Below are 17,160 nucleotides of genomic sequence, written 5' to 3' on the forward strand. Positions count from 1 at the left end.
CCATGCTTTAATTACACAATGTCAGGTTCCATATTAGGAGCTACAACCCAAGAAAGATCTAGGCGTCATAGTGGATAACACATTGAAATCGTCGGTTCAGTGTGCTGCGGCAGTCAAAAAAGCAAACAGAATGTTGGGAACTATTAGAAAGGGAATGGTGAATAAAACGGAAAATGTCATAATGCCTCTGTATCGCTCCATGGTGAGACCGCACCTTGAATACTGTGTACAATTCTGGTCGCCACATCTCAAAAAAGATATAATTGTGATGGAGAAGGTACAGAGAAGGGCTACCAAAATGATAAGGGGAATGGAACAACTCCCCTATGAGGAAAGACTAAAGAAGTTAGGACTTTTCAGCTTGGAGAAGAGCTGGCTGAGGGGGAATATGATAGAGGTGTTTAAAATCATGAGAGGTCTAGAACGGGTAGATGTGAATCGGTTATTTACTCCTTCGGATAGTAGAAAGACTAGGGGGCACTCCATGAAGTTAGCATGGGGCACATTTAAAACTAATTGGAGAAAGTTCTTTTTTACTCAACGCACAATTAAACTCTGGAATTTGTTGCCAGAGAATGTGGTTCGTGCAGTTAGTATAGCTGTGTTTAAAAAAGGATTGGATAAGTTCTTGGAGGAGAAGTCCATTACCTGCTATTAAGTTCACTTAGAGAATAGCCACTGCCATTAGCAATGGTTACATGGAATAGACTTAGTTTTTGGGTACTTGCCAGGTTCTTATGGCCTGGATTGGCCACTGTTGGAAACAGGATGCTGGGCTTGATGGACCCTTGGTCTGACCCAGTATGGCATTTTCTTATGTTCTTATCCCAAGGTTATTCATGATATCCTCTCACCTTAAATGTAAAGGGTCTTAATTCCTATCACAAACGACAGCTTTTGTTTCAAGAATTACAGCTTCACAAGATTAATATCGCTTTTATCCAGGAAACTCATTTAAAGGCCAGATACGAGAGGCTGCTTTCACATAAAAATTACCCGGCGCAATACTTTGCTGCCAATACTGTTGGGTCAAAATACTCCGGAGTAGCTATCCTGATCTCAGCCCACTGCGTATATGAAGTACTATTTACTATGGCGATTGAACGACAGCTTACTTGATGATCTTAGCTTTACCGACCACCTTGCTAAATTAATGCTAGGATATTTTAAGCTTCAGACTGCCAATCCTACTGCTCCAACCATTATATGGGAATGCTCTAAGGCAGGGGTGGGCAATTCCGGTCCTCGAGGGCTGCAAACCAGTCGGGTTTTCAGGATATCCTTAATGAATATGCATGAGAGAGACCTGCATACACACTGCCTCAGTTGTATGCAAATCTATTTCATGCATATTCATTAGGGGTATCCTGAAAACCCGACTGGTTTGCAGCCCTCGAGGACCGGACTTGCCCACCCTTGCTCTAAGGCAGAGCTTTCCAAACTTTTCATGTTGGTGACACACTTTTTAGACAAACATAATTTCGGGACACAGTAATTCATCTACTAGCAAACCAGAGGTTAAAGGTTAAATGAACAAAATGTATTTTGACAATTTACGTATGTTTCCTTAAATATATACATAATAAAATGTTTCACGACACAACCTATCTTGTGAAAACCTTTCATTTATATTAAAAATATATAATATTCCAAGATTAATGTTATTGTTATAATTTATGAGTAACAATAATAAAACAAAGTTATTGTGTTATTCAATTTACCTCTTTAATGAGATATATGAGCTTGATGGACACAGCTTTTGAATATTTGATGTTAATAAAAAAGTCCAAAAGGTCTTCTGCGTAATTTTAAAAAGCTGGCCAGTTTCACACTATAAAATTATTGATAGCCTCATTCAACTAATTCTATATGGCTATGAGAGTGAAGTCTGGAATTTATAGGAAGGGACAGAATGTCAATATAAATCCTGCACCTCCAGTTCTGTAACTCTCTGCATCCACTGAAATTCCCCCAAACAATGGAGCTTGGATGTTTCCCTTACAGCTCATCATACTAAAAGATATTTTCAAATTCTGGTGTCACCTCACAGTAACAGCAGCACAAACACCTTCCACTGCCAGGCACATTGTGAACTAACACAAAACCCCGCAAAAAAGACACTCAAAATCTATACTGCAATCCCATCATAACGAAACAGTAATAACACCAAGGACTCAAACAACAATAACCCTACCTGTGAAAAAGCAAGGGTAAATATTACACTGGGTCCTAGAATACCAATACACCACCTACTGAGGAAACAAAACAAACCAGATTGCTATAGATCCCTATGCTAGCAGAATCTCTCATCATGGTCACACACACAGAGCAGTGACAGACCCTCACCAAATACAGACTACAAAATAAAGGAGCACAAATTAGACAAAAACTGAAATGGAAATCCCAAGAAGCCAGACTCTCTGTATTAACAATGGAAAAACAGAACCACCATTCCTCATAAAACATAAAATCAAGAAACATAAAGCATCAGTTATAATAGTAAAACCATACTAATAAAAGAATATTTTAAAACTATTGATAAATAGAATTTCTATTAATTAAAATCATATACATTTTTTACAATTTCCCAAACACCAATAAAATATTTCAAAACAGCACATTTATCAAATAACACCCAATAATTAAAACTAATAAGGATTTTAAAAAGCCCCTGCTGTCCATACATGGGAGCTCTTGATTTCCAGTCACCCTGATATTGTCAAGGATTAGGAGGTTATCCTCTCTCTCTCACACATATACTCACATGTCCATTCTCTCTCACACATACACTGTCACATACATACACATTCATGCTCTTATATCCACCATAACCTCTCGCTCTCACAAACACTGACACACTCTCAGGCTCTAAGACACTCTCTTCCCCTCCACACACACCCCCCACACAAACTCTTACTCCCCTGGATTTTCTCATACACACTCATGCTCTCACTCTCTCTGGCTCCCTCACATACACACACACATACCCAGGCAAGTTCCCAATCATTCTCATACAAACACACACACCCAGGCAAGCTCCCAGTCATTCTCACACACTGAAACTGACCCTCAGGCAGGCTCCCATTCATTTTCATACCACTCCCTCACCATCCCCCAGGCAGGCACACATTCATTCTCACACAGACCCCAGGCAGGCACCAATTCATTCTCACACACACCCATACACCACACACAGGCAGGCACCTCTTCTCACACATACAAACCCCAGGAAGACACCCATACATTCTCATACACAGACACACCCTCAGGCAGGCACCCATGCATTCACACGCACTCTACGGGCCCTCAGCTTCTCTCTTACCTCTGGGCCTCCTCTTCACGGGTCGCTGCAGGATGGGCTCTGCAGCGGCTGCCCTGCTCTTCTCGGGCCGATCCGCGGCAGCGGCGGCCCTGCTCTTCTCGGGCCGATCCGCGGCAGCGGCGGCCCTGCTCTTCTCGGGCCGATCCGCGGCAGCGGCGGCCCTGCTCTTCTCGGGCCGATCCGCGGCAGCGGCGGCCCTGCTCTTCTCGGGCCGATCCGCGGTGGGGACCCTGCTACCGGGCCTCCTCCTCCTCCTCCTCTTAGCTGGCAGCAACAACGCTGCTCCTCTTCTGCACATGGCCGACGCTCCTCCCCCTTCCTGCCCGTGCGGCTCCTTCAATATTTTTCTTCCGGGGCCGCATGGGCAGGAAGGAGAAGGAGCACCTGCACATTTAGACGTCACCTTTTTCTTCTGGCCGTGGTGACGTGAGCTCCACCACGGCCTTGCCGATCTTCCTGCCGGCACGGAGCACAGCGATTCTTCAGTACTAAGCCGCCAGTGGGATGAGGTCCACCGGCGGCCGCATTGGCTCCCACTTGCCGGTGTGTCACGTGCACCGGGCTTGCGCGACACACCGGCACACTGCAGGCGAGACAGTAAAGTGTCGCGACACACACTTTGGAAAGCTCTGCTCTAAGGCATATGCTAGGGGCCACTGTATTTCACAGGCCACTCACTGCAAGAAACAGCGTAATGCGATGAGAATGAGACTTAACTGAATTGAATGATGCAACTCATCAACATATGTTTAACGCAGATCCAGGGCTTTATAAACAATTAAGGGCTATAAATAGGAAATTACAAGAGCTAGATAACAAACAGATAGCCCATCATCTTAATATAGTTAAACAGTACTTTGAAGGGAGAAACAAAGCTGGCCGCTTACTAGTCAGACGTTTTAAAAGCTGTACAATTACAAAACGCTATTGCTAAGATCAAAGATACTTCTGGCTCTATGCTAACTCAATCTGTGGACATTCGCAGCAGTTTTACTAGCTTTTACACTATATTCTATAGTACCCCTAATGACATCAATGACCCGAAGATGGATGATTACTTGTCAGCAGTATCGTTACCCATGCTCACTGAGGATCAAAGACAGTTCCTGGATAGCCCCATAACGGCAGAAGAAATTCTCCAAGCTATCAAACAGCTAAAGGCGGAAAAGCCCCGGGGTTAGATGGATTAACATCCAAATATTATAAAAAGCTCTCCCATGTCTTGGTTACTCCACTAATGGAGGTCTTTAATACACTACGGACAGGTAGTAGCTTGGGACCCCAAGATACTACCTCTTCTGCAAGAAACCCCTTAAATATCTGGGCATCAATTTGGGTACTGATATTACCAAGTTGTATACGCTTAATTACGATCCCCTATTGAAACTCAGATCGAGATCTTTCCCACTGTATTTTGAACTGTTTTGAGTTGATTTTTAAACTCTAATCGTTTGTTCTAGTTGTTTCTGTGAAGCTTCCATCACCTCCAGATTATTGGTACAGCAGGGATTACTTTCATTGCAAAGCCGGGAAAAGATATGACTGTGTAGCTCATACCGCCCGATATCGCTCATTAATATAGATTTGAAAATTATGGCAAGGATTCTAATGGAGCAACTTAATCCTCTATTGCCATCACTGGTTCATCACGATCAGGCGGGATTTATTACTGGTAGGGCTGCCTCTGATAATGTAAACTGAATTATCGACTTAATCGAGTGGGTGCACAAAGAATCTATAGCCAGTGTTCTGTTATAGGTTGACTCCAAAAAGGCATTCGATATGGTACATTGGCTGTTTTTATTTCAAACATTGCTTAAAATGGGTTTTGGCTCATATTTCATAAATTGGATACAAAAACTGTATGAGGGTCCGAGGGTGCATGTCAAGGTGAATGGTGGCTACAGTGAAAGTTTTCCCATAGTGAGAGGCACCAGGCAAGGCTGTCCCCTCTCACCGTTATTATTTGCCCTTTTTTTTTTAGAACCCTTTACTACTAAAATTTGTTCCTCCAATGAAGTACGAGAAGTACAAATGGATCATAATCAATTCAAAATGTCGCTTTTTGCAGACATCCTGTTCACCTTGACTGAGCCCTCCTCAACCCTACCGATGGTTATGACCGAATTACAACGGTTTAGTGCTGTGTCTGGGTTCAAGGTGAACTTTGATAAATCTGAGGTGCTTAATATTAATGCCCCACCTTCAGTTACCAGTGTGTTACAGTCATCTCTACCTTTTAGGTGGACCAAGAAACCCCTTAAATATCTGGGCATCAATTTGGGTACTGATATTACCAAGTTGTATACGCTTAATTACGATCCCCTATTGAAACTCAGATCGAGATCTTTCCCACTGTATTTTGAACTGTTTTGAGTTGATTTTTAAACTCTAATCGTTTGTTCTAGTTGTTTCTGTGAAGCTTCCATCACCTCCAGATTATTGGTCAAATGTAACTGTGCTTGCACGTCCTCTATGTCCTTAGTGCTCTCCTTAATAGAAATGGCTGTACGCTCTATCATCAGCAACATTAAATCTAGGGAGCACATGTTTAGGATAGATATCTACCTAGACACAAACTCTGGGTCTTCCTGGAACACCAGAGGCCCTTTCTGCATGCGAAGGCCCCAAGGAATCATTTGTTGCTTAATGTATTCCACCATGGTGGCCTGATGCAGTTCAGTTCTAACCAATTTTTTAGACAATGCAGTCAAATCTGCCCAGGTATTTGATGTCTCATTCATCTCACCTGAATCAAAAAGAGATGTTTGGTTTACTACCGCCGCTACTTGTTCATAGGAAAAACTAAGGACATTCTTCCATTCACCCTGTATAGTCACCATGTGGGCACTAGTAGTACGATATAAATCACAACAAATTGGCCCAAAAACACACAGTGTACTTCAGAAGCCTTAAAGATGGTCTTCCAGCGTCGCATCTGACTTAAAACTCAGATTCGCTCAAAAAGGATATCCCAAATCTGTGATTAACTAAGCCAATTGTTTGCCAATAGAGATTTACTACTTCAGTATAAACAGAAACCGTTCTGCCAGAATTTGACATGTGTTATGAAATTTTCAGCATACACTAATAAAGTAGTGCGAATTATCAAATCCCATTGGCATATATTGGCTTTGCACCAAGTCTTTGAAAATACACCTAGATTTGCATATTCGCGTGTGCAGAACATCAGGGACCTGGTAGTCAAGTCTGCTTTTGATTCAACACCTCCAAGCCCCAAAAGAGGTGATCACCAAAGTTGTGGCAGGTGCGACATGTGCACACAGACTATAGTAGGTCATCAGTGGAAACCTCCTACACAGGTCATTACAGTAGACCTGACGTCATCCACGACATGTGACTTGGAATGCATTGTGTATGTAATACAGTGTCCCTGCGATTTGGTATATAGAGGGTATACGAAGAGGAAGATTCATACCAGACTTATTGAACACCGGAGTTGCATCAAAACCTCTAAACTAACAGCACCTCTTGTTCAACATTGTTTACAAGCACATCATAACTTTGTGGACCTAAAGTGGTTGGTTATAGAACAACTTTACCAAGGGACACGAGATGGAGATATTCAAACACGTTTAAACAGAGAACATTATTGGATTTTTACATTATAGTCAGTTTGTCCACAAGGTCTCAATGAAAAAATTAATTGGTATACATTAATTTGATATTCTAAATATTTTCTACCCTGCCGTTGGATGCATTTAATAGATATACAGAAAAAAGGAAGATAGATGCTATTTCAGTACTGCTCGTTTTGTATTAATAAAAGTTTTGTCTGCCTGCAGCCGCTCCGGTTCAACTAATCACTATCAGCTCCCTCGGTTCACCAAGTCATGATTGGTCTTTAACTATGCCCTGTCTGGGACTTTCAGGGTTTCATGTTTGAGTATGTGCGGTGTGCCGTTTTTTTAATATTTCAATTGTATTTTTGGCATATTTTTCTGCCGTCTCCGCTCAAAAAGGAGTTTCTCCTGTTTATATTACCGCATGGTATAAAGACTACCAGATTGGAAATTGTGTAGAAACCTCATTTCCATGCGGACTTGGTTGAAGACTATATGTGCCAAAAGAGTTTCCCTTCACTTATTACTATACGGGAGCAGAGACGAGCATATTGGAAACTTAAAGTTTGATGTCACATCCGGAGGAGGTTCAAAAGCCCTGTTAGTTCACCATGTTTCTTGGATTCGTGAGTCTGAAATCAGACCGCTGAAGAAGGACCATAAAAAGCCACTATTCATGACACTAAGGAAAGATTGTTCCTGAAAGATGTGGAGTTGATGATTTCCCCTGAAGCAGGACCGCGTGGTTCGAAACGCAATCGCGTCGGGACTTTATCATGAGCTTAGTACCGGGACTTTGTCGTCCTTTATGGATTAAAAATTACTGTGTTTTCAACGTCTGGAGTATTTGGCTATGGAATAGGTTGATTAGACTATTTATATTGAAGTTCCCGTGGCAGTATGGATTAATTTTAAGAAAAAATAAGCAAAAATACTAAAAATATTTGACATACATAAAGTAATGTGACCTTTCCATGATGAGTCTGATATACAGACTCTTTGCGTATTGGTCCTACAAAATTAATTGTATTTAATTTACATTTTTGTGGTGGATTGCAAATGATAAAAAAAAAGACTGACCAGTGAAACAGTTTTTGATATTTTATACTTGTCTCTGGAAGAGCCAGAATATTCCTCACATGCCAAAGCTTATCAAACGCTTACAAAATCTGCAAATATTAGAACATACTACCGCTATATGTCATAACAGACTGGCTGCCTATCACAAAGTTTGGGATTACTTTGTTACCTGGAGAAAGAAATACACACCTGGAAGTTTAGCTGCGAACTCTCATTGACTCTTTGCACTTTATTTACTTCCATGACCACATCCGTTTATTTTAGAGTGGATATCCATGCTCGGTGACTTCTTGAATATCATATTTTCCTACGAACATTACAGGTGATGCCTTTTTTGTATGCGAATAGATCTGATGGGGGATGATATATATATTGCATCCAATGTTTGAAGCCTGATGGGGTGGGGGGTGGGAAAACAGCAATGTAAACCCAAATGTTCCAAGTATTTCTTCTTTTCTTTTGTAATAGGTTATGCAATGAGATATATTATCACTTTCAAAACCGTGGCAACTATGACTATTGTACACATTTCTGTTTTTGTTATACATTGCCAATAAAAGAATACAAAAAAAAAAAAATATTTATTGTCCGCTTAGCCTAGACTCAAGGCCCTGCATTAATAATCCTTGATGCCAATGCAGTCAAATTCTTTACTTTTATCAGATGGGAGCAGCTAGAGAATGGTCTATTTTCTTGGTCTCTGTATCTCCCTCTATGCCAAGGGAAACTGATCTTTCCTAGATGTTGATGCACCACCAGCACCAGTGCAACTCCTAGGCCCTTCGATGCAGATGGGTCAGACATGCTTTTCCATCAGTTCTAAACAGAAACAATATCTTCCGGGGATAGGGGGTGGAGAATTCATCTTTCTACATGTGGAGCATCCAGAAATATCATGGTCATTCCCAGGCATAGCACGTATCTATCACGAGGATTTGCAACAGATATGATGTAGATGCATTGGGGAACACTTGTTAAAGCTGCTGACCCTCTTCTCATTTTGAGACAACCGTCAAAACAAAATAACCAAGGCAAAAATCAACCATTTTGTTTTTACAAAAATAGATGATGCACGGAGACAGATAAACATGGCAGCTGCTGAAAAATTAAGAAAAAATTAAAAAGAACTTAAAAACGACCCAATGATCCTAAGAGGGCATAGATAAACTGGACCAAAAGGGCCCCACAAAAACACAAACATTTTTTTCAGAGAAAAATAGACACATTCATTGGGCTCCATGGAAAGACAAGAACTGAAGGGGGCCACACGCATGCCCACATTCAATGGAGTGTGACAATACTTCTAGAATCTATAAAATGTAACTTCACCAAACTGAGCTCCATCAGAGGATGTCAGCTAGATACAAGGACTTCACAATCTGCTTGTCTTCAGAGAAGAGAGAAGACAAAAAGAAAAGAATGAATAAGGTAAAAAACTAAAATGGAGAAAGAAGTGAAAGAAATAGATTACCCAGGCAAACAAGAATGAAAAACTTTTTCACAAAGTATGTTTGTGTATTAAGGCAATTTGTATGTAAAAGTGTCAATTTTCTAACTCTTGCTGAAGAATCTACCCTTGAGCTGCCGCAAGAAACCAGAGATCATGATCATTGTAATGGAAGCAACAGACCCTGCAAACATTTTAAACAATATCATAAAAAGATGAAAATGGATCACAAAAATTTTTTTTACAATGGCTTAGCTGCAAAATGAATTATTTAATATATTAGGCAAATACTGCTATAACAGCTATAGCACTTGTGTCATCCAGTTTGCATATGAATCTGTATTATACTTAATGTAAGTTAATTTCACTTCAAGCATTTTAAATTAAAATTCACTTCAAGAAGCGACAGACGATATACCTACCTCTGTACATATGTTCCTGATTTATGGTTCACAGTTACATTTAATTGAGTTTATGAAAGTTCTCTTTTAATAGTTTTCCTGTATACTTGTGTTAATGTATTCTGCCTTGAGGCGACTGTTTTAATGTATTTCCGCCCTGGAGGCGACTGTTCAGTTCCTTGTAAACCGGTGCGATATGTATTCTTTACAGGAACATCGGCATATAAAAATTAAAAATAAATAAATAAATAAATATTTGCAGTCTGTCTTTGTGTTGTCAGCATTAAATTGAAGGCAGCTGCCAATAATCACAAATTAAAGAATTAACAAAAACAAAATCCACCAGTCCATCTAAGACAGACAAACAGGAGGTCTTTATGTTCTCTTTAATATTAGCCTACCAGCTCTTTACTAGTAGTCAAAGGGAAAAAAATGGTTTTATTTGATGTTAGTTCAGATAGACTCTAAAGAACAGGATGGCTCAGGCAACCAGCCACTAGACTGGCTCACCAATAGCTTTCAGAAAAATTCAGCTCTGAACTTGCCAGAATTACAGAACTGCATACACAGTTCCCCTCCTTCCTGGACTGGGAAATACTCCACAATAATTTAGTTGGTTTTTAAACAACTGCTGGAAGTGATGTTGGACACTGCAGGACTTAAAATTCTGCTTTAAGTCAGGGGCAGCAGCAACCAGTATCACATTTGAAGAAGGTAAGCCCAAGGACAGTTGTCAAATAGGTGATGCCTAGTTTGTGCAGACATGGAGTAGGCCCCAACGATTGATGTGCCGCAGGACAGCCAGAGTCTAGGCTACGAAGGAAAGCAAACCAAGGTCAGGGCTGGTACAGCTCAGGCAGAGACGAAAAGACAAGCTGAGGTCCGGGCAGGCAACAAGCAAAGCAACATCGAAGGGCCAGGCTGGATCAGCAAAAAGAAAATCAGACCAAAGGCAAAGGAAGGAGAGGGCAAGCATGAACTATGACAAGTGTGGACTCAGGCGGGGCAACAGCAAAGGCAGGAAGGAAGATGGGCAGGAACTGGAGAAGGTACCTGGAGCAACACCTCCACCTAGGCAGAGCGATCCTAGGAAGACCTGCTGCTGAGGTGCACCGAGCTTCCTTATATCTCAAGGCAGTGCTGATGCCAGCACCACAGAAAGTCCCAGCTGCAGGGCCTGTCTGCTCAGGGATTGTGGTTTGCCTCCTAGTTAGAGCCACTGGATGCAGCACTGTGCTGGGAGCAAAGGGCACTGCTGGGAAGTTAAGGAGCATTACACCCAAAAAACTCCGGCCAAACGAACACAGTCTTAAGACATTGTCTGGTGACCTTTGCTCTGCCGCTTATGTGCTTCACCTTCCATGGTCCACCCTGCACTGCTTTTGCTCTGTATGAGCCATCTTTTCACGCTTGCTCTGCATTTACTTGAAGCTTTGGTCCACCTTTCATCTGATCTGATTTTAAGAACATCTGTTATTCTTATTTATCTTATGCATTTTTTTCATGTACTTCATGTGCTCTATTTTATTTCATAGAGCAAAGCATGGCGCGTTCCATTTTTTTTTTTAAACCTTCCCTCACCCTGCAAAAAAAATGTCAGCCTTCAATCCCCATTATTACACATCTAATACAATTAAATATTCTAGAGCCCAACTCAAAAGGTTATCTCGTTTTTTATCCCAACATAAAACAATACAATCCCCTAGAAATAACAGTATTAGGGAAGCTTATCCACGTCCTCAGTACCAACACACTTGGTTCACTCAATAACCATGCTGTGTAAAGAACAATAATTGTGCACAGAAAAACGGGCGCTCGGTGTTGAGTGCCCAACCACTCTCCTGGGTGAACGATTCAATATTTAAATGAGGTCTCATGCTAAAAAAAAAGGCACAGGAGAGGTAGCTGTCGAGCGGGTTGGGAAAACGGACGCTCAATCTACAAGCCTCCGTTTTCTCCCACTGTCAGCACAGACATGCAGAAGATACATGGACTGGACCGTGTAACTAGTGTATCTTGGGCGACCAGAATGTTATTTTATTTTTTTTTTTTTTTAATAAATACTGCTTTATTTGGTTCCTCCTATTTAGTATTGTCACAATACTATACTCCTGGGGGAACTCTGTACAAAAAACCTTAAAATTCTGCAATCTATAGGTCAAAACACCACAATTTACATGACAGTTTTTAAGTAATTACATTTTAAATTAATACAGAAAAAATGAGTTAAAGATGCAGAATTTTAAATGTTTTGAGCAGAATTTCCCTAGAAATTCACTGTAAGGGTGTCCCTTCCGTTCGCTCTCTCTACTCCCCTGGCCACTTTGCCCTCTCGGGCCTAACTCCTCTACCTGCCAGTATCTCTCCCCTCCACCTCTAGGCTCAACCCCTTCCACTCTATCGCCAGTCCCAGAGTTTGACCCCATTCTCAGTACTGCCCCTCACACAGGCTCCCTCTGTCCTTCCCTCTCTCACACACATGCTCCCTCTCCCCCTAGTACACACACCCTCATACAGGGTCCCTTCACTCTCTCGCACACACACATCCCCTCATACAGGGTCCCTCTCTCTTGCATACACACCCAGACAAGCTCCCTTTCTCTCTCACACATACACAATCCCCTCACACAAGCTAGCACCCCTCACATATACACGATCCTTTTTTCATACACACCAGCTCCCAATCTCTCTCTCTCACACACACACACACACTCCTTCACAATATCCTCATATAGGCTCCCTCTCTCTGGCACCCACGCAGCAAATCGTACACCTCTGGCGTACGATTTGCTGCGTTGCAAGGGTGCATTGGCCACGCGAAAGATTTATTGGATTGCGGGGATTAGCTAATAGCCTCATCTACATGAATTTACATGTGATGAGCGCTATTAGCTACGCAGTGATCTGGACACGTGTTTTAGACGTTCATCCGATCGCATGTTAAACCGTGTGCAGCGACTAGTGCATCGGCCCCAATGTCTTCAAAGTCTTTCTAAACTTAATAGTCCACTTCTAGCCTTACATCAAGTGGGAGCTCGCTGAAGTTAGCTTGCTCTTTTACCATAAATTGCACTGGTGGAAAACGTAATACAGTCTGAACCCACACTGTTTCATCACACATCTCGCCCTGTGTGAATAGAACCAGCAGGATATGCCTACATGCCACGCTACGTATATTGCCGTATCCACTTCATCGTTAGAGCTTATACCATGTGTAGCAGTACTGGAGCTGTGAGGAATCTGTGGCACATGTAGCCCTCCCTCATGTCCTGAAGAGCAGCACTCTCTGAGGCTAGAATGCCGTTTCAGCTCAAGCTGGATAGCAAGGGTTCTTGAAAACCATAAGAGATGCACTGCTGCTGCTGCTATGGGGAATGCACTGTGTGCCAAAGCCTTGGGCCATTAACTGCAAAAATCGGTGAAAAGCCTGCTCTTCATTTTAAAGAGTTATAACAGTGTTTGTGAGCAACCTGGTTCCTGTTTTACCCAATGCTGAGGCAGCGAGATTCAGCGGTTTGTGTGTGTGAGAACATATCACTCCTGCAAATCTAAGCTGTTTTATTGTCGATACTCAACACGATGCTTTGTCGATATGAATAGACTTTGAAGCCTGTTTTGCACCATGACTGGTTCACCAACAGCACTGGTTAACATGCTGGCGATGAGACCCCCTTTGCCAGTCATGCAAGGCCTGGGAGTTCGTACCTCCACTGTGGTCACCGGGCACATTTGCGTGACCCGAGCTTCTCCCTCCCCCCGTAAGGCACAGAAAGAAGTATCCGCAGCATCCCCAAAGAACGGGAGTTCAAAAACCCATGAACATAAGGGCGATGGAGAAAATGGAGCAAAAGAAAGAACGGCAAAGGCAAGGGTTCACAACGCCTCTCTCAAAACCTTGGCAACACCAAACTCTGACAAGTCCATTTACTCTAAACGTTAGATACTCTGGTTAAAACATCTCACCAGCCCTACCTAAAGCCACGGCCTGGTCGTTCAGCAACGCTGCCAGTAGTCAAAGCATCCATCAAAATGAGCCCAGCTCAAAAACTGCCATTTCAAAACATACCAACTAGTTAATCATTAGCCTGCCCTGCCAAAAACTATTTGCACCTCTGTGAGTAAACAGAGTTAAACACAAAAGACATTCAGTTTATGTTGAACATATTTCTCAAAATTAAAAAAAAAAAAAAAAAAAAAAAAAAGTGTTCCTTTGGTGCTTCATGGAACTGTCTGAGGATCAAACAAACAAACATTCAGTAAACACATGCACTGTTAGGTCATCATACTTACCCATCTCTCCCTTTACTAACAATTTTGACTTCGAAGTAATAGATTCCACAGGCTGCAGGGATCGGATGCGTAGCTCGCACGGACGCAGCATCTTTGGGAGTTTTACCATGCCCTGTAAAATGATACCAAACCCAAAGAGGTTAATATCCTACAGTACAGCAGCAATAGCTTTCTGTTTAGTGAGCAATACGTTTTCTGCTTTCAAGTTCCTGTTGACTCCCCAGGATAAACATGCCAAGTTTCACAATCTTTTCACTGAGCTATCACCATATCCAAGACAGCAATGCCACCAGGAGGTGCCAAGGTAGTTAACAGAAGCCATGAATAATTAGTTCTTTGCTGTACTATTATTTTACTCATTCTTCTGTATAACGTTAACTCATACATTGGCCCTATATATTACAGGTAAGGCTTCTGATTTTCAGTTAAAAAGCAAACAAAAAAAAAATCCAGATGGGGGAAATTTGGGGTTTTTTTTTAATTCCAACAGAAAACAAAAAAAAACCTAAAAATCAAGGTACCTGTAATCCAGCCATTGCCCTTCAAGGGAGTCCAAATGAGATACTAAGCAGCAGCCAAGGAAAAGAAGCAACACAGAACGAGTAGGCTGGCAGGGAACAAGCACTCTCAGCCCAAGAAGTGAGTGAATTAGTGAATTGGGCGGAAGGAACCCCCCCCCCCCCCCAGCCACACACAATCTACCAGCCCCCCAATCATACACACCAAGGGAGAGCAAACTACAGCCTGCAGGCCAAAACTAGCCCATCTACCTGCCAGGATTCACCAGGAGATCCAGTCTGCAGCCATGCTCCAGCAGCGATGGTCTGTAATGATGCGTGCAATGTGGGCCATCGCTAATGTCAGACTGCACCTCTGGCAAGTTGCTGGAAGAGGACGGGGGGGGGGGGGGGGGGGTCGACAAAAAGCTTGTCCAATGCTGCCAGCGACCGAAGAGGAATGAAGGCCCCAGGGCTACCAGTAGAGTCTATCCCGGTGGCAGCCAAAGAGGAAGGGAGGCCCTGGGGCCACCGGCACCCAGGATCTGTCCTTCCACACGCTCCTCCAGGTTGGAAAGCTGGAGTGGCTGCTATGCAATGGCACCGAGGCAAAGCCTGGTAGCGCTGAGGCAGAAGGTCAGAAAGGGGAAGGGACACTGGCAGCAGAGGATGGGTGCGAGGGCCAGAGCAGGTGCTGCCAAGACGAGGGCTGATTTGTGCCATCTGTGCCAGGGAAGGCACTGGTAGTCAGCTCTCATTACACAGCTATACCTTGCAGAAAGGAGGCCCCGGAGCTGCTATCAGCCACAGAAGGCGTGAGGGAGAGGTATGTGGGCAAGGGTAAGGAGAGGGGGGGGGGGGGGGGGGAGGGGGAAGAGTGCTTTTTGGAGACCCAAAAAAGCTCCAAAGCCTGCCCCCCCCACCCCCCACAACTTGGGGAGCTTTAAAGGATAATCTCTGCCCCCTCATCCATGTTAAAAATAGGAGTCAGTAATGTGGGGCCAATAAAAAAAAAAAAAAAAAAAAAAAAAGAAGGATTACCCACCCTGACATACACCCATCCAGTAAAACAGCATCGTAACGCTGTATTTTGCAATTTTTAGTTTAAATAAAAGGTATCTAAAAAATTAAAGATTGATTTACACCTTAAATACCTAAAAATGTGTAAAAAAAAAAATAAATGTAGTTTGCACTCCAAGAACACAAACATCTATTTTTAGTACACAAATATACCCAACTGACAAGAAAATAAGAACCTAAATTTGCAATTTATAAATATCTAGGATTAAAGGCCTAATTATAGGCCAATGGTTCCCTGCCCCTCCCCCTACGGGTTTTCAGAATATGCATGAGATACATCTGTATATAAATGGAGGCAATGCATGCAACTCCTATGCATATCCTGAAAACCCAAATGCAAAGATGAAAAATATTTACTAAAAACAATTAAGCACCAGCCAACAATTTTCTGAGCTAGGGAAATTTTTTCCCTCAGGCTATTTTTTTTTTTTTTATCTATTTGCTTTTTCTCTATTTTCCAAGATTTTTTTTTTTTTTTTTATTATTTTTGTCTCTTTTCCTTTATTGATCAGAAGCAGGCCTTTCATATACAACAGCTGTTGCTGATGTGGACTCTTAGGCAGAGGGGAAGTTGGCACAAATCTGCAGAAAGGAGCCCTGAGGTCCCCGCTGTGGGCAGGCAGAGCTAGTTGAAGCAGAGGCCCAGCTGGAGCTTCGGCAATACCAGCACACGTTCTTTCTAGGTTGAACCCTCGAGTGCCGGGGCTGGCTGGTCTTAGGTGCGGGGGTTTCTGTGGAGGTGAAGACCCGTCAAAATGAAGTCGTTGCAGGCCAGCACCCAGAAGGAAGCGAAGCCGGACAAGCAGTGGTCGGGGCATGCAGCAATCGCCAGGTTCAGAGGCAAACAGCCTTCTGGCAGTGTTGTGGTCCAGGCGGAGTACAGTGTGAAGCAGAAGCAGGGAATGGGCAGAGGCAGGTGGAAGTCCTGCAGCATCGAGGTCCAAACCGAAACCAAAGCCAGTAATCCAATCCGAATGAGATTGGGGGGGGGGGGGGGGGGGGGGGGGGGGGGGGGGAGAACGACGACAAGGAACCACAGGAGCAAGACAAGGCACTGAAGACAGAAGATAAAGCAGACTTCCAGGAAACAAGACCAGGAGCTCAAGAAGACACAGCAGAGACAGGAACCAGGAACACAGAGGCAAAGCACTTCGCCAATGGAGTCAACTTATTGCCAAGGCCCTGAGGAAGTATCCTGGCCGGCTTTAAATAGTGGAGTCTCTCTGACGTCATCAGGCAGCGCCAGCTGTGGATTTCTGCCACCGGCCTTTTAAAGGGGGCAGGACTGGCGCATGCGCCCCTAGGAGCTCCCGGGACAGGGGTGTGTTGGAGGCTGGTTGAACGCGGTCATCTGCCATACTGACGAGGAGGAGCAATTTCAAAGGTCCCTGGAGCTGGTGAAGGCAGGTGGCTCACAGCAGGCTGTAGCCAGAGAGTTGAGGGGGAGTGGGGGGGGGTC

General features: G+C 43.2%; 1 protein-coding gene across 1 annotated transcript in view; it reads right to left on the reverse strand.

Annotated features, from left to right (window-relative positions):
- The window catches only part of RANBP9 (RAN binding protein 9), a 177,713-nt gene that overhangs the window by 150,818 nt on the left and 9,735 nt on the right, over positions 1-17,160 (reverse strand). The window contains 1 exon segment of the mRNA XM_029590684.1: positions 14,125-14,236. Within this exon segment, the coding sequence (XP_029446544.1) occupies positions 14,125-14,236 (112 nt within the window).

Source organism: Rhinatrema bivittatum, chromosome 2, assembly GCF_901001135.1.
Source record: "Rhinatrema bivittatum chromosome 2, aRhiBiv1.1, whole genome shotgun sequence".
In the NCBI taxonomy this organism is placed as follows: domain Eukaryota; kingdom Metazoa; phylum Chordata; class Amphibia; order Gymnophiona; family Rhinatrematidae; genus Rhinatrema; species Rhinatrema bivittatum.